The sequence below is a fragment of the Neomonachus schauinslandi genome, chromosome 3, assembly GCF_002201575.2.
Source record: "Neomonachus schauinslandi chromosome 3, ASM220157v2, whole genome shotgun sequence".
NCBI classification, from domain to species: domain Eukaryota; kingdom Metazoa; phylum Chordata; class Mammalia; order Carnivora; family Phocidae; genus Neomonachus; species Neomonachus schauinslandi.
The window spans coordinates 2209315-2231659 of record NC_058405.1 but is presented as its reverse complement, the minus strand read 5'-3'; the positions used below and the strand labels follow the sequence as shown (position 1 = coordinate 2231659).

Sequence of the window (22345 nt, the reverse complement as noted above, 5' to 3'; positions counted from 1 at the left end):
GTCCCACGTGTTACCCGTCCCACGTGTTACCCGTCCCACGTGTTACCTGTCCCACGTGTGCTTGGCAGTGCGAGGAAGTGAGCTGTGTTGCTGCGGGAAGAATCTGTTTACACAGGTTTTCATAGTTAATGGTCACAGGGAGGGGTAGCAGACACATCGGTATTCTGTAGAAGCAGCACGTGAGTTTGGATAGTGATGAAATTCCCAAAGCTGCTAAATCTTAACGGCGAATAATGCGATTTATCATTTGTTGTAGGTGCTACAGAATATTTTGGAAACAGAAAATGAATATTCTAAAGAACTTCAGACTGTGCTTTCAACCTATCTACGGCCTTTGCAGACCAGTGAGAAGTAAGTTGGATGATAAATTGTATTAACTGCAGCATAGTCGACACCTAGGCTGTTTGCTCATGTTCTCTGAGAATAGAGGATAGAATGCTGGTGCGATCCGGTGTACCAGTTTGTTTTAGATGTAGGGATTTTTAGTAGGTGGAGCCTCTGGGCATTGGGAGGGGAGAGGGGAGTGAAACTGTACGTACTTTCACTATTATTTTTCTTGGTTCTAGGTTAAGTTCAGCAAACACTTCATATTTAATGGGAAATCTAGAAGAAATATGTTCTTTCCAGCAAATGCTTGTACAGTCTTTAGAAGAATGCACCAAGTAAGTAAGACCCTAAAAATTTGCAAAATTCAAGGTATAGTACAACTGGTATTTAAAGAATCGAGTATAATGTAATTTTAGAAATCACATTTCTAATGATGGAAACTGTTACTTTGAATCTTTTTGGTGTATCAACTTTTATAGTAAAAGTTGTGTTTTTGACTGTCCAGTGTTTATAGTAGGGGTCTCTACTGACTATAGAGAAAGGAGAGAGACTTGCCAGGAGTAGGAATTTTTAAGGGGAGGAAGATCCCGTGCAGGTGGGCTCCTTCTGCACGTGTTCCTGGCCCTCTGGAAGCGGAGGGATCGTAAAGCACTATGTCTATAATGTGATTATCATGCTTGGTTTTACCTTTTCCATGGTATTTTGTGGGAAGTGGGGAGGCATGTTCTGAATGATTGGCCATCTGCTTGACTTTTTTTTTTTTTTTCTCTGTGACTGTTTTGTTCTTGGTCAACATCAGACGTATTGAAGGTTATTTACTAAGTGCCTGCTGGGCGTTGGAAGACTTGAAGTCATAATGCACATGAACAGTTTCTCGGCTGTAGGTCTCAATGTTGATTTACCTGTGGACTTGGTAGAGGAAGGAGATCCTTCTTATTTTTAAATTCTGTTTCTGTGTCAGCAGGACCAGGAAATTTTTTCTCTTGGAATCTGGTTGGTCTCCGGTTTTTCCTTCCCTGTAGCGTTTTGTCTTTCTCCCTCTTGGAAGTGGTGAGGGATGTTCTGCCCTCTGTGCCCCAGGCCGACAGTTGGCCAGGCTCAAAGTAGGTTCCAGGTTTCCTCCAGGCTCTTGATCCTGGAAGGTGTGACAGGGAAACTGAAGGACACAGGAAGTACTGACTTTCAAACAGAAATTCACATTATGTTTCCTTTTGTAGCATTTTTAGTTTGTATAAAGTGGCATTAATTACCGGGCATGAAAAGAGTAGTTTGAGAATCGCTTTGCTTTCCTTTTGGTGAATGGAGGTCATTTGCCAGCAATGTGGGGCCTTTGCAAGAAGCCAGCCTCCATGTGTTTGCCCCCGCTTTTCCCAGTGGCCTTGGCTAACAGGGACTAAATAATATTTGTGGAGTGCATTTGTAGCGCCTCTCTTGGGCCTTCCCTCAGGCTTGTCTGCACTGCACATGTATGGATCTGAACCCTGAAATTCAGGGAGGGCACAAAGGGGCCGAGAGTCCAACATCTCGTCAAGCTGCAGGTGTTGGAGTTGTCTCGGACCTCGGTGTGACCTAGGTAGTGTTTTGGTCAAGTCCCTCAAGGGCATGGTGCGTTGGTGTTAGGTGTTGGAGTTTCGATGGTGGGACGGAGGGCTTGAGACTAGCTTCCTTATCAGCCGTTCCTCTTACCTTTTATCACGAATATTCTGAAAGTTCGCAGAGATTGGTGCAGAACTCAGATGCATAGTCCTAGGATTTCCCCCCAGCGTCCCAGCAGCTCGGGTTGAACCAAACTGTGCAGTTTGTTCTCAGGGCTTAGCTGTCCCACATGGCCCAGCCTTGGCCATCATTGGCCCCAGAGCGTAGAGAGCTGTGTCCTTTCCTTCTCCAACTGCCAGTCGTCTCCAGAATCTTCCTCTCTGGCCATCTGCTGCCTTCAGATAGTTGGTTTTATCTTTTGTCCAAAGTTTGTGTACCTGCAGGAGAGTCCATTTGATAGGATAAGGTGGCTGTAACCTGAAGGGGAGCCGCCTCCTCGCTAGAAGCCAGCTGAGGGCATGGCCTCGAGCTTGGAGTCTGATGGGCCTCCCAAGTAAGGACCACTCATCATCGGTTGCTGTTCTTCCACAGTTGGTGCTGACCATCTCCCCTTCTGTTCTTTTTGTTCTTGTGAGTTTATGCCTGTTTGAGGCTCAGCAACTGTCACAGCCTAGATTTGAGAAGGGAGAAAGCGGTCTGTGGGGGGCTGGGCCTCCAGCTTTCACCTAAATGGAAGGAGGGCTGTTCGTGGTGTGTGTGTGCGCGCCTGTCTCGATGCTACCTCAGTAGCAAACCTCGCCAGCCAAGTGATTTTATAATTCCCCTCTTACACAGAGCTGAAGGATTCATGGCCTCTGTTTCTCTCACTGCCCAAAGCCTCGCTCTGTGGGCTTGTAGCTGTGCCCAGCTGGCTCATGGCAGCCGGACGCCGGAGCAGAGACGGGGCTTAGTCTGCTGCTTTATAGCAGGGGCTTTCAGGGCCGGCACTTGCTAGATTGCTGGTATGAGCACGTGTTCTGGGATTTGTATATTTGGCTCTCGTAGAGGTGGTATACAAGGAGGTCTTCCTCACTCAAATTTTCTGTTTATTACTTGGCAGTTTCCCTTCTTTCTGTAAAATTTAGGATGATTTCCCTTGTGTTGCATATCTCTAGGTTGCCAGAAGCTCAGCAGAGAGTTGGAGGATGCTTTTTAAATCTGATGCCACAAATGAAAACCTTGTACCTTGCGTACTGTGCCAACCACCCATCTGCAGTGAATGTTCTCACAGAGCACAGGTACGCTCCCTCGGACACCCTCCTCTGAGGGGAAAGGACCTCTTGGGGTGCCCTCCACGTCAGCTCGATGTGGCCACGCGTTACATGAAATGCAGTGCTGATATCCGCTTGTCTGTTGAATGGTTATGGTGTTTTTAGTCTCCTCTTGAGCTGAGTGCCCGAGAGGCACTGGTAAGGGGTCTCTGAGGTGCTGAGTAGCATTTTTGGAGTAGAAAAAGGATGTTTTTTTGAAGTCTCCCTTCAGCCTGGAGCCCTTGGGATAGTGGGTTGGAGGAAGTGTTAGGATTCTGGAATGTAGTTGCGAGCTAACTCCAGGCTGCTGGAATCCTGTTTCTCTGAGTTCGTCGAACTGGAAGCACGGGGGATGGAATTAGATTTGCTGTAAGAGAAAATGCTACTTTTAAAACTGGGGCTGGGTTTTCTAGGTAAAAGTGTAAGTTGGAGATAATTGGCTTCGGTTTCTCAACCTGAAACCGAACTAAAAGAAGTGAAGCAGAAGGCACAGATCTGCTGCTGGTTTGGTGAGACCCGGCAGCGGAAGGAGGCAGAGGAGCAGCTCTGTGGCTGGGGGGCGCTGCTCAGTGGGGTGTAGGGGCTCCATTTCTGCTTCTCAGAGGGACACCAAGTTTTACTAAGTGTGTTAGGAAGATGGTCACAGTTACTTTTGAAAAGAGCCATTTAAAAGTCTTTTAAACTGTGAATGAAAAAATTGTTCTGGTAGCATTAAGGATAAGTTACAGTTAAATATTTAAATATTTCAACTTAAGAACTCTTGGTAAGCAAGCATGTTTGAGCTATTTATAAACTGAGCTGAGACTCAAGGGTAGTGTCCCTGTGAGTGGGGCTGGATTGTGGGGCCGTGGAGGGAGGGCCTCTGGCTCATTTGACTTGGTTTGAGCCCCAGCTCCACTCAGCTGGCGAGCCTTGGGTAAGTCGTCTTGCTTCTCTGGGCTTTATTCCCTTCTCTGAAAGTGCCGACTGATGGGGTTATTGTAAGCATTAAGCAAAACGTGTGTGAACGGACTGGAACTGAGTGAGCGTGGCAGGTCTTCCCCGCGCCCCTCCCCCAGGAGACCCTGTGCATTCACTGCTGCTCAGTGTGCTGTGTGCTGGAACACAGTAGGAAAGCCTCTCCAGTCCTGAAACGAGGCAGCAGCCTCTGCCGGGTGACAGAAGGAAAGGGAGGTCAGGATATATGGTGTCCACAGAAATGGAACCCAAAGAACCCCAGCCCTCTCTCCCCTAAACTCTTCCTCTTTGCCTTTCTGGGATGGCGGCTGTGTCCACACATACCTTCTGTTATGTGCTCTGCCATCACCTCCTGGGCATTAGAATTTCCATGAAAGTTGAATGTGCAAGGATTACATTTATATTTCTGAGAATTCCACAGGAATTCTTGACGTGGCAATAGGGGAGATAAACAGAAAGCAAATAGGATGTTAGGGTAAAACTGTCCTTTAAAATTTTTGTTCTCCTTCCTTTTTGGGGGTTGGGGGTTGATCCTCTAGGGTTGGGCTGGAAGTCTAGAGAGGGTGGGGTGGGCACTTTTGGGGACTGATTCTAACTAGATATTTTTCCCCATGCAATTAAGGATCTGTCCTGAAGATGGCATTTAAAGTGATTCAGATTGTTTACAAAAATGTTCAGACTTTGAAGGGAAATGCTTGCGAGTATGTGATGTTTATTCCCTCTTCTGTGCTATTACTTCAATGATTGTTTGTGTCCTAGCTGGAACTTAAGTGCAGCATTTTCCCAAAATAACAGGGAAGGAATACAGACAAGTTTGAGTGGGGAACCTCTGTACCGTCTCCATGTGGCATGTCCTCGGGGTGGAAGGGTCACGGTCCTGCTCTGGCAGGGTGAGCCGTGAGAGCGGGCGCAACTCGGGCTGCCGGGGTGCTGCCTGTGTGCCCTGCTGAGGTCTCTGGGCAGCGAGAGGCCCCGCCCTGCCCACCAGTCGGACCCTGCTTCGCAGGCGTTAAGTTGGTGAATTGAGGCAGGGTTGCAGTTGGCTGGGAGCTTCTGTTCGTGTTCACCACGTTTTATTCTGGCTTCTCAACCTGTAACCTCTTCCCTGCTTCCCTTACATTTGTTGGGAGTCTTAAAGCTGCCACACTTATGGGTTGATTAACCTATTTTTATGCTTGAATATACTTTTTAAGGATTGATTCAAGTGTACTGATGAGAAGTTTTAAAGGCTTTATTTGCTTGCAATTGTGTGATTGCTCATTGTGTTGAAATTCTGAGTGTGAATCTTGGGAATGCATAGACAGGGATGCCTGTTGTGTAGAATCAGAACTGAGAGGTTCCTTTTGCATTTTCATGGTAGTAGACATAGAGGTTCCTGGCTGCCTATTTTAAATGAGTTACGTGTTTCGTAATTTAGTCTGTAAATGAATTTTATTTTTTCCCCAGCACTGTAATTGTTGCTTTTTGCTTGGCTTACATGATGGTTCTCTGTATGAGTGTTCTTTTGTTGGCGTGCACAGTGTCCTTTCAGTGACTCCAGAGGAGATCTTCTGTATAAGGTTGCTAGCATCAGTAGAAAGTAAGCTGAAAGAGCCATTGTTTTGTCAGAATGGCCGTAACCAGCTGTTTTCTCTTGTTGTACTCAATTTAAAAAACTAAAATGAAATATGATCTATAAAGACTTAACTGTGTATATGTTCTGGCATTCTGAGATCATGGATGTTAAAAGAAATTACTTTTGTTTGCAGAAATGTCATTTTAAGTTCTTAGTTTTAGGGTGTTTCTGGAGGGGGCGAGGAGTAGAACTTGCTTAGTTCTGTTACTTTTTCTCTGCCATAACTACAGTTAGGAAATTTCATATCCAAAAATATATAAAAAACAAAAAAACATTCCGAATGGACTTTCTTGTGGTTTTTCTTGTAGTAGGAAAGGCTCCGCATGGATCGTGTTTGAAGGAGTTGTGAAATACACTTTTAGTGCCAAAGAGTTCAGCTTTTATGGGACTGTGCTTGATCAGTTGTTCAACACTTAGAGAAATGCTGCTAGTGTACGCCTTTCTCCTTCTTAAGTCTGTCCTTTCACTCCACTGCTTTAGGGATGGATAGCGTAGCTGGAAGAGACGGGCATTTGAGGAAGAAGGTGTGAGGGGCAGGCACCATGTGTGTGACACAAAAGAGTACAGCAGGGTCAGAAGGACCACACCAGCCACTCGAGTCCAGCGTGGGCCTCAGGGCCCTCCTCGGGCTCAGCCACCCTGCTGGCAAGGAGGATGGGGGCCTCCGTCCTCACAGGTGCCTCTATAAAGGTGCATGATAACGACACCGGTGTGGCAAGCTCGGTGACGTGCTGGGGATTATGTACAGAAGCCTCTCGGATGCCGAGCGGAGTGCTTGTCCAAAAGTGGGTCATCCCCTACCCTCTGTCCTTCCCGATGCGTTCTCCTGGCTACCGCTCTCCCTTCCACCCAAGTTGAGCAGAAGGGAGTGGCTGGGAGAAAGCCGGCCTGGCAGCACTCCTCAGTTACCCACCCCAGCTTAGTGGGGAGGAGTCGATGTCGAAGAAGGGAGGAGGCAAAGTGGTGATGCAAACAGGTGCCCGAGGGTGCTGCTCCTGGCCCTTAGACCCCCACAGTGTCAGGGGTAGGCACTGGACCGATGCGTGGCAAGGTTGCAAAACCCTGCTGTGCCGGGCTTCCTGCCATCAGGGGTTTGTCCAGAGAAAACCAGTCTCTGAAAGCATGTTAGATACCCACACCCCCACACATACCTCGAGAGAAAGCTCAGCAGCTGCTTTGATGATTTAAGTCACATCACCGTGAAGGGCTGTCTTACAGGAATAAAATCATGAAGCCTTACTCTTACAGAAACGAGAAAACATTATGTGTGGTAAGTTTTTATAGCTTAGGATTATGTGAAACCTTCCCCTTTTTAATGATTTGCCTGGACTTTGATAATACTCCAAAATGTGTAAATACAAATTTATTTGAAAGGTTGATCTTAAGAGATGGAGCAGTCGGTACAGATGGGTACAGATGGGATAGGCAGGCAGATGGCAGGCCCCGTATTGTTTACACAGCCCAGGCACGCACTCTGGCTTCAGTGAGTGCCCCTTGCGCTATAACCAGGCCACCTCCTTTTCATAAACCTGACTTTAGGTACAAGTAGCTGTCTAAGGAAGTCTTCGTGCTTAAGAAGGGTAAGACTAGTTTCATAATGATTGATTCCTTTGTTTTCAACCTGAAATGTGAAACCTTTTATTTCTAAGTTGGTTTAGTTAAGTGAACTGCTTTCCCTGTGGATGCGTGAGATCAGTCGTGGTTGGGTAAGAGCTAGGTTATGCCGACACCGATTCTTGTCCTCGCATTTCCGAGTGAAGTCCTCTTAGTTGAACTATAGGAGACGGTCGTAGTCCTTTTGAACTAGCAGGGTATACATTTTGAACGGATTTCGATACCGAAAGGGTATGCATTTTCACCAGGAGCCCTTAGTGTGGCTGGTGCTCCAAGGAGCTTGGGCAGTGGGCAGGTGTAGCTGAGTTGGGGCTGAGGGGGGCAGAGGAGGTGAGGCAGGGCTGGGGGTCCCTGGGGTCAGATCAGGTCACCCACACTGAGTTATAACTGCTCAGTTAATCTTCAGGGTTTTCATATTTTTTGGCTTTGCTTAGTGTTCTTGCCCGTAGGTGACATGGGGGCTCAGCACCTGAGTTGCTGTGTCCTCTCCCCCAGCTTGTCTGTCCCTCCCGTCCCCATGCCTGGAGTGATGTAGGGGCAACAGGAGAACAGGGGTGCAGGAGAGGCACAGGTGGACAGGTCCGGTCCCCGGCGTGAGTCCTGACGTGTGTGTCACTGACCGAGCTGATGCCCACCGCTGCACTCCTGGCCTGCTTGGCCCATTCCAGACGACGTAGCTGTTGAACTGAAACACTCAGGGCAGACCCAGTGTGCTGGTCGTGGAGGTTAGAGGAGAAATGGGATGAGGGTGCCAGGAGCGCGGGAAGAATGCGGGCTTTCAGCTTCTTTAATCTCTGAATATGCGCTCAGTGTCCTCATCTCAAACATGGGTGACGTTCTTTATATATCGTGAGGGCTGAGTGAAGTGATGATGGAACAGTGCTTTTGAAATTGTAAAGCCCAAGTGGATCAGTTACTTGACTGTGCTGTCTCGGGCTCGTTCCTCGCAGGATGCTTCCGGGGCCGTGGGCTGGACCGGTAGGTGCCTAGGCAGTGCCCTGGTCCAGTGCGTGGTAGCACTGAAGCGTCTTCTGCCTTCTTTTTTTTTTAAAACCACCTCGAGGTGCCCAGATAATCGAAGTCCGTTCTAGCTTGGAGAACGCTTGCTGGAATTTGGACGCTCCCGTGTGAACTTGCGGGGGTGGCCTTTCGTGAGTGGGATCGCCAGTGTTCGCTTCTGCGCGGCTGTTCTTGCTCCTGTCCAGAGCAGTCACGGCACGAACCCCCTGGGGTTGTCCCCTTCGGTGTCCCAGTGTAGCCCGCACCCGGGTGGCCAAGTGGCAGGTGTTAGAGACCCCGTTACCCCTCACCGGCTGGTGCTGCTGGTGGGCAGAGTGTGGTCCCCTGCCTGTGCGCACGCGCTAACCGCCGCGCCGTCTGCTCTCCCCACGTGGCCGCCGGCCGCGCAGCGAGCAGCTGGGAGAGTTCATGGAGACCAGAGGCGCAAGCAGCCCGGGGATCCTGGTGCTGACCACCGGCCTCAGCAGACCGTTCATGCGCCTGGACAAGTACCCCACGCTGCTCAAGGAGCTGGAGAGACACATGGAGGTACTGTGTGCCGCGGGCCGGTCGCTCGGGATCCGATACCCAGTCAGAGAAACTCCCAGTCCACCTCAGGGGCCAGAACCCACCAGCGTGCTTTAAGGGGTTTGACGTAACGGAGTTTCACAAATGGTTCTGTGAAATACCAAGTTTTCTGCTTATCCCAGCTCCATAAAAAGCATGTCGTCCTTCATCTCCTCTGTCACCCACTGCTGCTGTTAGAAAAGTCTCCAAAAACTAGAGAACGTTAATCTCGGTGTTGAGTGGCACTGGGATGCCCTATGAGGGACACTTAGCCGCAGGTGATCAGGGCAGTGTTTGTACAGCAGTAATGGTAAGAGAGTCCATCAGTTCCTGATCCAGATGTGTCTGTCTGTTCAGTAGTAGGCTGTAGGCCTGGCAGACACTTGTGTCCAGGCTGCCGTCTGGGGGAAGGTTGGCACACTTTCCCTGTGAAGGGTGGGCCCTGCGGCCCCTGCCCCGTGCCCACCTCCGCTCTGGGACGCCAGAGCCGCAGAGGCCCCGTGGGAGGCCGGGTGGAGTGGGGTGGGTGCAGACTCCTGCCTCGGGCTTCTCTCTTCTCAACGCTGTTCTTTCCCCGGAGTCCAGCGGCTCTGTGAGAACAAGAACGGCACTTTAATGCTGAGAAAATAAGATCTGCTGTGGGTTGAAAAGTGTTGGGAAAGTTTCAAGCTAGTCTGTAGAGTGCCTTTTAAAGAAAAAAAAACTTTACATTATGGAAACTAATAGTGTTTCTTCTATTCAAAGGATTATCATCCAGATAGACAAGATATTCAGAAATCCATGACTGCCTTCAAAAATCTCTCGGTAAGTGATTAAGCCAGATGTAATGGCTTTATCCCCCAGGCATTATTATGACAAGGGAATGTAGAAAAATTTTTTGTCACCTAAAAATGTCCGATGATAAAAGATACTGAGGGCTAGAATTTGGGTGTACTCAAGTAAAAATGAACATGGTAGTTTATTTACCATGGCGGTAAATTCACATGCTTCACTGGGCTGTGGACACCAGGAAAATTACAAATAGTTTAACCTTTAAAAAGGCACTGCATGTTTGATCTATAGTTACTTGTAAAGGTCCTCCTCCACGGGCAGTGTCTTTGGCGAGGATGAGTTCAGTCCCGCTCTGTCACCGTGCTGCCACATCCCCTGTGTTTCTGGAATGTGCCTCACAGCATTTGCTCTTGGTCCCCTGCTCAGCCTTTGCACTAGCAGAGACCAATAAAACCAGAAAATTCCAGTTTAAAACCAGTCCAGAGTGCCATGGGTGTTGTCCCTCTTAATTCCGTGCTCGTGAATTCAGCGCATCCTCATTCAGTGGACTATCTGTCTCAAGAAGAAACAAAGTAATATGGCCAATACTTGAGGTTCTGGAAGCTTCTGTGTCTTCTAACAGTGGTATTCTGTGTCTCAGGCCCAGTGTCAGGAAGTACGGAAAAGGAAGGAACTAGAATTGCAGATTCTGACGGAGGCCATCCGGAGCTGGGAGGGAGATGACATTACGACCCTGGGCAGCGTTGTGTACATGTCCCAGGTCATGGTTCAGTGCGCCGGGAGTGAGGTACGCAGGGCCCGAGTGCTGTGCGCCGTGCCCCCCTCTGCAGAGTGGTGGGAATGGAGTGGAGGGACGAGGTGGCTGTTGGACTGGTGGCGGTCCTGTTCCCATCTCCAGAGTGTCTTTCTTGAAACAATTTAAGATGCCTTGGGGAAAAATGGAGTTGAGAGCTGAACATAATTTGTATTCAGTATAATTTGTTTTGTAAATGCTTTCTCAGATTCCTCAGTGACAGTCAAGAATGTAAATACTTTAGAACGTTATGCTTTTATGATCGCATAATAAGCGATTTTAAAGGAATGTCCAATTTAATAGGATTCTTGTATCCTAATTTGGTATCTGCCTTTTGTCCTTGTGTGACATAAAAGTGGGTTCTGCTGTTAGTGAGGCTCAGCTCACAGTGGACCACTTGACCCGTGTAAGTCAGCCAGGACGAGTGATGATCAGCCTGTGTCACCTGAAGGGTGGCGTCCAGACACGACCTGCGTCACGGGTGTCTGCTGCGGAGCGGGATGTATGTCCCCACCTGCCTGGGCCTTCCTGCCGACGCGATCACTCTAGGAAGTCTGTCTTCGGTTGTTTAGATCATTCAGCCTGTTGTGTCCTCTCTCCTGGTTGGCAGTTGTGGAAATCCAGTACCTGGTGGGTTTGGTTTAAGTGAGAGATGAGTGTAGACTCTTGTATCACCACCAAGGGAAACCACGATTTGTTTCCCTGTCTGGGAGTTCCATTCACTTGCTCACCAAGCAAGCTTCTCTTCCGGAGTTTTGTCCTACCTTTGTGTGTGTCAAAACAAAACAAACCAAGAACAGTAATTAACATGATCAAAATATGCTAAAGACCCATTTACAAACTTGAAACTCTTAGGACAGTAAGAAAACCGAAACTAATGTCAGTTTGGGGACTGTAGGAAATCGTGATTTCTAGTCTACTGCGTTGACTGAAAGACCCCAAATCTTTCCAGAAAGTCTTTTAATCATGCACTTTTAAATGTTGGGAAATGTTTCTTTTCTTTTCTTTTTTTTTTTTTTTTAAGATTTTATTTATTTTACTTGACAGAGACACAGCGAGAGAGGGAACACAAGCAGGGGGAGTGGGAGAGGGAGAAGCAGACTCCCCGCTGAGCCAGGAGCCCGATGTGGGGCTCGATCCCAGGACCCTGGGATCATGACCCGAGCCGAAGGCAGACGCTTAACGACTGAGCCACCCAGGCACCCCATCAATAAAACTGTTATTTGAAAAAAAAAATCTAAATGCAAGACCCTCCATAATCTAGTTGTGGACCAAAGAGTTTATTTTTTATTTATTTATTTTTTTTATTTTTAAAGATTTTATTTATTTATTTGACAGAGACAGAGACAGCGAGAGCAGGAACACAAGCAGGGGGAGTGGGAGAGGGAAGCAGGCTTCCTGCTGAGCCGGGAGCCCGATGTGGGACTCGATCCCAGGACCCTGGGATCATGACCTGAGCCGAAGGCAGACGCTTAACGACTGAGCCACCCAGGCGCCCCTGTTGGGAAATGTTTCTTTACTTTGTTTTTTTAATAATGTGAGACCTATGAAATATGAATAGGTGTGCTCAGACAGTGGTTCCAAGCCGTGCCTGGGAAGATGGTGGTGGGTCAGACAGGTTTCTTGATGAGGGGGCCTCTCAGGGCCTGGGCTCTGAGGACTCCCGCCACGCGTTGCACACCTCTGTGCACGGCACGTAGGAAGGGCTGTCACACAAGTTTGAAGTGCACAACCTGTTTTCAAGGCCTGTGGCATGTGACTGGCACTGGAGGACTGCGGAGGACCCTGCTCCTGGACCCCTCAGCGTTTGCGGGCCGTGTGGAAATGGCCGCTCGTGGAAAGGGCCGTCTGCATTCTTTACATTCCCAGGAATCTGTCCTTTTGTCGTGGTTTCTCGGAGGCTTTTTTTTTTTTTTTTAAACCTTTTTGAAGCAAGTGGTTTTTAATAGAAATGCTTTTAAGTCTTTCATGTGAACTAGGTAAGATTTGTAGCATGGATGAAAACAACATTGAATTGATGTATCAGGCTTTAAGAGAAGTGCCAGGAATTATTAATAGACTAAAGTTGATTTTAACATTTTATCCTGTCCTCCTTCAGCTTGAAAGGTCCACCTGTTCTCCGCCACAACCCCCAAACTTTATGAGTTCTTTATTTTCTCTCAAACATAAAAAAAATTTTAGACTAATTAAAAAGAGTTAATGGCAGAGCTGAACTCCTTAACCAACTTTTTTTTTTTTTTTTTTTTGAAAGATGCTACAGGGGCTACTTGTAAGTCTAAGACTTTATCATAATTTTGTTTCCATTTATTTTAGCTGATAGAATTTGGTAGAAACAAGGAAATATGGTACATGTTTCATAAGATCTAATGTAGATACTTGTTCTCACATCTGTATGTTTTAAAAACAAAATTACTTGGATTTGTTTGTTCTTTTACATTAGGAAAAGAATGAGAGATACCTTCTGCTCTTCCCAAATATTTTGCTAATGTTGTCTGCCAGTCCTAGGATGAGTGGTTTTATCTATCAGGTAAAATACATTTTAAATTTATATTTTATTGTTTACTGTGGACCTAAGAGTCTGTTCCAGGCGTAGTTTGGATTTTTGGGTGAAGTACTTCGTGTCTGTGCTCGCGTTCTGTTCGTACTGCTGTACGCACAGCGTTCCTTCGTTCGGTATGGACACGTAGCTCCTGGCCACGTTTCCGTGGGCCCGTGCAGACGGAGTCTCGTGTTCATCGAAGCACAAGCAGGAGGAAACCAGCGACGTTTGCGGGCTGCCTCCTAAGGACGCGGGCTGCTTGAGGTGCCCACCAGCTGTGTCACCACCTGAAGTCCCGTCTCGGAGCTGCTGCCTTCCTGGCCACCGTGGGGTGGCGGCAGCGGCGGGCTGGGCTAGTGGGAGGGCGCGGGCTGGGAGGTCCCAGAAGCCGCGGCGCTGCAGGAGACCGGCCGGGGCAGCTGATGCGAGGAGCGGCAAGTGACCACTTAACCTTCTTTGTAGTCGTCTTGCTGGCACTCTCTGAGAAGAGGGGTGAGCTGATTTAAGAAGAAAATGCAAGGCGGGGGATGCGTTGTTTCTCTACAGGAATTTACAGTGGGCTGTTACGTAGCTGTTTGCTGTCTAGTCGGTGCTTCTGGCGTCACAGCCTTTTTTCTGTGTGGTCACAGAAGGTCAGGTCCTCCCCGCCGCTCCCTCCCAGGTCCTGCTGCAGAGGGAGTCAGCCCTTTGTTTTCTGAGTTTCTTCAGACGTAGTATGCTCTCTGGCTGGGACACGAACGTGGGTGACCCGGAGTCGAGGCGCCCGTGGCGTGTTTCTGCCTCCGCAGAAAGCTTTGCCGCCCAAAGAGGGGCAGTTGTCGCCCACTTACTGCAGAAGGAGCACTTGGAGGTGATAAAGCTGCTGTGTGCAGGTGAACCCAGACAAACAGCTCCTCTGAATTTGTCAGTGTGCTGCGGAGCAGGTGTCTGTGGATGAGATGCCACCGACCCAGGCTCCCCCACACGGGCAGCTCTGCCTTGTTAGGCAGCCCCAGTAAGTGTGAAGCTGAGTCCTTCCCACTGGCCTGCTCTGGCTTCATGTCTCGTACCCCACGAGGCTGAGGATGGGCCCTGCTCGGACCCGGGGAGCAGAGGTTGCCGTTTGGGGCGGGCTCAGGCCCCTGGCGATGAGGCTGGTGTCCACGCCACGTTTGCCCTGGACGTGGGCATTGACGTGCCCCTGGAGGCCTCATGCCCCCAACGGGACCCCACTTTCCCGTTCTGTGTAGACTGTCCGGGGAAGGGTGTCTGGTGCTGTGACCCATGCTGTGGGTACCGTCAGTCCCCATTTCTGGCTCTGAGGGACGGGAAGAGCTTTCAGTGCAGGCACGTGCCGTCTGCTGGTGTCGGTGCCGGGTTCAACACGGGACTGCCCCTTCGTCCCCGTAGCACCTCCCCAAGCTGTGCTTACACTGCTGCATGCAGCGTAGAGCAGTTTTCAAGTCTCCCCGACCGGGGAAGTGCCAAGCACAGTCCAGCGTGCTACTGGGTGAACTTCCGGACAGGCTCTGCTTGTGTGGGCGGGGTGGGGAGAGCACCGTGGGTGCCGGAGGGTGCGGGGCAGCTCCTCGGCGGGTCGGGAGTGCCCAGCCGGCCGTGGCACTGCTGCTGTCCCTCTCGGGCCCCCTCCCTTGCGGACAACCACTGCTTTGGGAGCCGCCGAGTGTCCTGCCCCCGAGAAAGCACCGACAGACTTTTCCTTAAGTCTCCATCACCGTGTGCTGCGGGAATGCGTTTTGTTTTTAGCCATTGCTGATGCTTCGTTTGCAGCCCTGTTCTAATGGTGTCTGTCCACTGACCTTTCCCATTCTGGTTCCCAGCCGTTTGCTGCATTCTGTGCAGCGCTCGGCATAACTACCAGCTTGGTCGGTGGACAGTCAAGTGCAACTCCTGTGCAGTTCCTTTTGCTCCAACTTCCCCGTTTTGCCTTCCAACTCAGAACTTCTTCTGAATTTCTTTGTGAGGCAAATCAGTGCCTCCTTTGCATATTGCATCTGAAATAACTACTGTAGACTCTAGTTTTTTGTCCTAATAGGCCGTGTTCTTGTGTCCCGGTGTTTATGTTTAGAGGAACACATCAGATGGAATTTGGTTTTGTTCTGGTTGTTGCTCTGTACCTTACTGCTGGCTCCATTTTTTTTTTTTTTTTTTTTTTGATTAGAGTGTTATGATTTCTTATTTGACCTAGAGATTTTGTAATATAAATGCATATGGCACAAAGAGCTTTTTTGGTTTACACAGTTCCTCTGCCATTTCTAAAATCATTTAATACTTATTTTGATAATCGTACCTTCTTTACTAGAAAAGCACTAATTGTTTTTTTTTTGTGGGGGGGGGTCTTTTTTAGGGAAAGCTACCAACGACAGGAATGACAATCACAAAGCTTGAGGACAGTGAAAATCATAGAAATGCATTTGAAATATCAGGTGATAGGCACAGACTTTGTGGATACTCTCTGTCACGGTGATGAGAGGCAGCTTTCCATTTGTGTGCAGATTCTTGCTGGACTGTCCCGAGGGCTGATGGTTAAGCGCTGTTCAATTCTACTCTGGGTGTGTGTGTGCCTGTGTGTGCTTTCTGCCTGTTTTCCCGTTTCAGCCTGTTTCTTCTCGCTTCCAGGGAGCATGATTGAGCGGATCTTAGTGTCCTGCAACAACCAGCAGGATCTCCATGAGTGGGTGGACCACCTACAGAAGCAGACGAAGGTCACCTCTGTTGGCAACCCCACCGTCAAGCCGCATTCTGTGCCGTCTCACACCGTAAGGATCCCTGTACTTCTGCTTCCACACTGGGGGGGGTCAGCCTTTGGTGGCTTGTGAGCGAGTGAGCAAGTACAGTGAAGAGTGATCGATACTTGGACCGAGAGCGCAGATACGGGCCTGATTCCCTGAGGGTACCGGCGTGTCCGGCGGCATCGCTGATTGCCTCACGCTGCTGCCTCCTGGGCTCTGCCTGCCTGCACGTGGATTGCTGGCATCGGCTCCGAGGGGGGCCTAGGAGACCAGATTATGGGGGTTTTCACCTGAAACCTCAAGAGCCAGCAGTCCGTGGATTTTGTTTTTGTTTTTGTTTTTTTCCTGAGAATCTAATCATTGTTTTGATTTTAAGAAATCCATTCATCTTCCACTTAGAAGAGCTCACCCGCTCTTTGACTTTTTTTTTTTTTTTTTTAAAGATTTTATTTATTTGAGAGAGAGAATGAGAGAGAGAGCATGAGAGGAGGGAGGGTCAGAGGGAGAAGCAGACTCCCTGCCGAGCAGGGAGCCCGATGCGGGACTCGATCCCGGGACTCCAGGATCATGACCTGAGCTGAAGGCAGTCGCCTAACCAACTGAGCCACCCAGGCGCCCCGCTCTTTGACTTTTTAAATACTTAAACATTTCAAAGTATCTCAGCACAAAGTGTCCATGTTTAAAACCTCTCTTTCCTGGTATTTTATGCTTAAGAGACTGGTATCAAGTCCTTGTAACCTCCCTCAACTTTCTCCCACAATATTGAAGCATGCACACCTTTTCACAGGTGACCTGTGAATGCACAGTATTTCCAGGTGGTCGGTTTTCCTCGCATCCCTATTAGATGGTCATGATCTTTATTTGGACTTTCTACCATGTGGTTCGTTTCTACATTCATTGTCCTTAGCAGTCAGGTTTTTGCTCAGGAAGAGTGGCTGTAGTGGAACGTCTTTTTTTTTTTTTTAATGATTGATTTATTTGAGAGAGAGCGCACTTGTGTAAGCGGGGGGAGGGGCGGGGGGGGAGAGAGAATCCTCAAGCGGACTCCCCACTGAGCAGGGAGCTGGACGCGGGGCTCGATCCCAGGACCCTGAAATCATGACCTGAACCAAAATCAGGAGTCGGACGCTCAGCCAGTTGAGCCACCCAGGTGCCCCTGTAGCGTAACATTCAGCTCAGTTTTATCTTACTTGGTTTCTCTTGACAGTTTGGAGGTTGAGACTACTTGTTTGCTTTAGCTAACGTTTCATTTTGAATGGCTCTGCCATTTATAACTTCTCCATACTTTAAAAAAAAAATACTAAAGAGGCTTAGCTTACATGGAACTAAATTTGTTCCAAAGATATTGTATGTATATGTGAATGTTTATAAAGAAAAATGGAAGTGCTTCTTCATATTGTCAGCAACACCTTGAAACCAAACAGAGGGATTTCACACCAGGTAAAACTTTGTTCTCTGAACACTGGCGGTGTTTCTCAGAAACAGGCATTTGAAATGTTACATATTTTTCCTAGAGAATTTCCTCTTTGAAGTGTTATGTATTCTCCCTGTGATCTAGCTGTGTCCAGCTGGAATAGTCTCATTTTAGCATAGACCATTCCCTCTCTTGACTTTTTAAGGAGAAACAAATCCCAATATTATTTACTATGATGTTATTGCTAGAAGAGATGTTCTACATAATTTCGCTTTGTGAATTACGTCGTTTCAGAAAACTGTTATGTAGTGGTTGTATAGCCTGTTACAAGACACACGCACACGCACACATACACGCGCAGACGCGGCCGGGATGGGCCCGTGGTTACTGCGGGAAGTTTCCTGCTCTTGCCCTGGGGCGCTGTGGCATTAGCCACTGCCAGGCTTCTCATTAAGCTTGTGTTTCAAGTAGGCGGTTCTTTTGAATGGTGATCTCACCCTGATTTCCAGCTCATAGAACACTTCACTCTTTTATCAAGCATGCCTTATTGTTTTGGGTAATTTGAGGTCACTGGCTGATTTTGAGTAGTAGTATTTTATTGAACATCTTTGCATTTAATTGTCACTGTAATGGAATATTTGGGGGTTTTCTAGGAATATGAACCCCATTATCTTTCTGAGAAACTAGATTTTATATAACTTTATTTTGATTAAAGCTGGTTTTTCTGAGAAAATAACTTGTTTTACTCTAGGGATTGGCAAAATTTTTCTGCAAAGAGACCGTAAAATACTTTCAGCTTTACAGGCAGTATGGTTTTGTACTTTGGTTTTATAGCCATCAACAGGAATGGGCCTGGCTATGTCTTGGGAAAACTTTTTAAATGGAAACAGGCATTTATCCCACCCCTAAATCACCAGGCAGTAAATATGTGACTGGGGAGAATTACCCTCCCCCATAACCACATTCTCAGTACAAGAAATGCCTGTTCTTTTACAAAATTCTGATCTATGCTAAATGGAACACCTTGTTGCAAATGCTACTCCGTGGCAAATAAAGGTGGCAGTGGGGTGCTTGGGTCTGGGCCTCCGCATCCTGCTGCCTGCTCCCCCAAGCTGCCCTGACGCACAGTAGACGGGTGCCCCAGAAGCTGACTGCTTGGGGTTGGAGATTAAAGAAATGATGACAATCTGGGAGTGTTTTAGAAATGGGCAGAACCTCGTGGGTCTGGTTGAGGGGACCCTGATGGCAGCTGTGGTGTTTCACTCTCTCTTCCCCCTGTAGCTCCCCTCCCATCCGATCGCCCCGTCCAGCAAGCACGCGGACAGCAAGCCGGTACCCCTGACGCCTGCCTACCACACACTGCCCCACCCCTCCCACCACGGCACTCCGCACACCACCATCAACTGGGGGCCCCTGGAGCCTCCGAAGACCCCCAAGCCGTGGAGCCTGAGCTGCCTGCGACCTGCACCCCCCCTGCGGCCCTCGGCTGCACTCTGCTACAAGGAGGTGAGGTCTGGGCGCAGGCGAGTTGCGAACTTGACATCTCGGCGTGTTAGGTTGTCTGTTCTGTGCTTCATTCTGTATTTCTGTCTGTGATTCTGTGACGTAAGACAAATACAAACTCGCCTCAGAACCGTGAAGGTCCGCCTTGGTTCTTCTGTCCTTCCCTTCTGCTTCAGCTAGAATTAGATGCTCTGTGCCCTTCGCAGATGGGCCTTGTTTCTGGCTGCTGGGAGTCTGGAGCTCACCCACCTCGGGTGAGCCTGAGTTCACTTTGTGCACCTGATCCATGGTGGGTCTTGCCGAGGCTTTCTGACCCTTTTCCAGGTGCGAGTGAGGGCCGCCCCGGAACCCTGCGTTGGTCACCGGGAGCTATTTGAGAGGAAGAGAACATGCACAGATGAAAGTGGGAGCACACGGCTCTGCAGCAGTGTGTTGGAGAGCTGCGTCTGCAGCATGTCCGTCTTGCATGGTCACACCAGGCTGTTGACGCTGCACCTGCGTTCAGGACACGAACTACCTTAACTACCTGAGAAATACTTGCACTTGAGGAAGCTCATGACTGAAGTGCTGGGTGTGGTCATGAGCCTGTGAGTAGGCGTGCACAGCCTGAGTGCGAGTCTGAGCACAGGGCGTGAGGTGGCACGTCCTGGGGCACTTCTCCTCGTCCGTCTGAGGTCGCGTTTGCCCAAGGCCCTGGAACCCCCCCCCCATCCTTGCCAGCAGCCCTACATGTTTTACGACCCACAGAAGTATTACATAGGTGATGATCTGTCCTTGACGTGTTTTTGTTAATGAATTTTGCTGTTTATGACCTCTGTCTTGCTGGTGATCACATGCCCAAGTCCGAGGTTGTTTTGCTGTGGGCAGTTATGTGACGAATGTGGGGATCTGTTACCCATCTAGCCTGTGCAGATGGTGCCGGCCGTGCCGGTGGGGGTCTCCCTGCTGTTGAGGAAGGGTGGGCGGAGAGTGTCCGGTCATGGAGCACAAAGCATGAGGGGAGAGGTGTGGCCGTGAACCTGAGCATCTGGTTTTGCTGTCTGGGCTGCACCTGCTTTGCTGGACCCAGTGCTGGGGTAACCGTGGCCTCGTGTCCCTGAGCCCCTGCAGACCCTTCGTGCAAGTCCTGGGCCCACGGGTGGGGGGACGTGGCCTGCGTGAGCATGGCGTGCTGCCCGGGGCTGTGGAACACTTGCTGCAGTTACTTCTCCGGACACTGATTTCTGCCACATTTTTAAAAGCCTGTGCAGTTTAGCGGAAGAGATTTTGAAGAGCTACCTTCCAAACCCGAGCTGCGTTCCTTCTGTGCTTTTGGTCTGATTCCTCCCATAGCCCATGTCACGTTGGCTTCCTGTCGTGAAACTCACGAATGGTTTGTGTGACTTGAGTGATGCAGCAGTGAGACCTCACCAGGATCTCATACATGCTTGGCTGCTGGAGCCTGGCCTGTCCCTGCAGACCTTCCCTGCGGTCTTTAGTCGCTGTGTTTGAGCGGGAAGGGGCGGATCGTCGCATCGTGCCTCCGCCATGAGCTCGTGTGCCCATGCCCAGGCGGTGGGGCCGCTGCTCTGTCGTCCCTGTGTCTGCACTCAGAGCCCACGGGCAGGTCGTCTTCCCTTTCCTCCTCTCTGGAGGCTTCTGCCTTTCCTCGAAAAATAGCCTTAGTTTTCATGATGGCTTCCTGGTTCGCTGCAGCAGATGGGTCTGCTCCAGAATTAGCAGCACGCGTGCATCTGCGGCTGGGTCGGCCCGCCTGCCCGCGAGCCCGCAGCACCTCCACACCATGTCGTCACAGTGCCGACGGGTCCGAGGGACACGAGGGTTTTCGTCAGAGCCTGTGCCTCTTGCTTTTGCTTTTATATGAATGCTCAGCAGCTGGCCAAGGAAGCCCAGCACGAGTAAAGTAGGGAGTTCTTTACCTTGAGCGGCTGTAGAAACTTCTATTTCATGCTGTCAGTGACTCTCACCGTCACGCCAGGAAAAATTCCTGCCTTTGGAATATGTCAGCACTTTTTCCCCTTTTTCTTTCTCTAGGATCTTAGTAAGAGTCCCAAGACCATGAAAAAGTTGCTACCTAAGCGCAAGCCTGAGCGGAAGCCTTCCGACGAAGAGTTTGCACTGCGGAAAAGTGAGTACACACCACGTGTGGGTGAGGACACGGGCCCGTCTCGGGCGCAGCGCGTACAGCGTAGACAGAGGGCTGGTGGCTTTCCGGAGGCATCAGCTGTCGGGGTCTGAGCCTTAACGTCTTGTCTAAAGGACACTGAGGAGCAAGGGCGGTGAACCCTTCCAGCGGTGACGCCCACGAGCAGGAGAGCTGCCTAGTGATGAAGCACATGCGTGGTTTTCCCCTCGATGGAACGGCTTGCGGTCTCTTGGCCTCTGTGATCATTTGTTCTGGGAACCCAGGCCAGGGGTGCAGGGGGACCACCTGTTCTGTCCAGCCCCCTCCTTGGCCTGGGCTGCACTAGGTGTCTCCACATGTCTGGGGGACACCCCCACTTTGCTCTGCAGCCCGAGGTCTCGCTTTTCCCTGTATGCGTGTCTGACCCTCGCTGCCCGGCTGTGAACTCGGGAAATGCCGGAAGTGGCGCTGGATTCGGCACTTGATCTCCCGAACAGCCTCTCCCATGGGAGATGCTCCGTTGATAGATGGTGAGCAAGTAGAGCTATTTCGAGAAGTGACTGGAGAGATTGTGCATGTGCCCACCCGCTGCTTCCCACTGCCCAGCTGGTTTCCCGGTGCCACAGGCAGGAGGGGCTCCGTGGCCGCAGATGGCTGTGGGACTGTCTGCACTGCTGGAGGACCTCAAGGGGGGGACGGCCCAGGCAGTGGCAGCCTCAGGGAAGGGGGTGGGCTCTGCCTCCTTGCCGCTGTGGCCCGGGACCTGTCACGGGTCTTCCTGACTTTGTGGAGCATTGCTCTTTTTTTTTTTTTGCTGTATTTATTTGGGACCTTTCAGGGATTCATTTATAAAAGAAGACTCGTGGCAGAGGTGTTTGTAGTCAGAACGTGAGTGTGGCTGATGTCACTCCAGGGAAGGGGGCCGCTTGGTTCGGGGGCTCTGCAGGATCCCTGGCGTCCAGGGGGCCTGCGCGCGGGCTGCCTCCCCCACTCGTCCTGATATGGGTGATGAGCTGGAAGTGGTAGATGCAGGGAGGGGCCTAGAGGCAGCTACACGAACGTGAGCGCTCACACCGCTCGGCACTGCAGTGGGCACGGCATCGCTTGCCATCATGGCGGTCCTCCCCCAGATCCTGAGCATGCAGAGCAGGGTTGCACTCCCAGGACACTAATGTATGGGTGAGGAGAGAGTCCTGCCTTGGGGGCTCTGGAGCCGGTGCCCTTTCCCCACACCTCCCAGCTGCGCCCTCTAAAGTGGCCCAACGGCCCTCCCTCCCCCACCCTTTGCACCAGCACACTATCTGCCTGTTTAGTCTCCTGTCTGTTTCTACTGAAGGGTAGGTCTGTGGGACAGCAAGGAGCCCGTGGGGCTCACGTGGGAGGTGGTGGGGTTGGTAGTGAGAGCTGATTCCCAGAGGCGCCCTGAGCAGATGGGCCGCTGCAGTCCTGCTGTGAGCGGAGGGTGTGATGGGCCTTGCTTTGAACACGATCGCTGACTGCTGTGTTGAGTTCAGGCGAGCAGAGGTGGGAGTAGGGAGGCCAGGTAGGAGGTGAACTGATCCAG

At 50.1% G+C, this 22345-nt stretch overlaps 1 protein-coding gene across 5 annotated transcripts in view; it reads left to right on the top strand.

Annotated features, from left to right (window-relative positions):
- Positions 1-22345, top strand: part of ARHGEF7 (Rho guanine nucleotide exchange factor 7) — a 129902-nt gene that overhangs the window by 92114 nt on the left and 15443 nt on the right. For all 5 annotated transcript variants that reach the window (XM_044913503.1, XM_044913502.1, XM_044913506.1 and 2 more), the window contains 11 exons: positions 257-351; positions 567-662; positions 3018-3140; positions 8748-8886; positions 9649-9708; positions 10316-10462; positions 12909-12995; positions 15355-15433; positions 15627-15766; positions 18435-18659; positions 20691-20784. In XM_044913503.1, the coding sequence (XP_044769438.1) occupies positions 257-351; positions 567-662; positions 3018-3140; positions 8748-8886; positions 9649-9708; positions 10316-10462; positions 12909-12995; positions 15355-15433; positions 15627-15766; positions 18435-18659; positions 20691-20784 (1285 nt within the window). The remainder of the gene's footprint in view (positions 1-256; positions 352-566; positions 663-3017; positions 3141-8747; positions 8887-9648; positions 9709-10315; positions 10463-12908; positions 12996-15354; positions 15434-15626; positions 15767-18434; positions 18660-20690; positions 20785-22345) is intronic.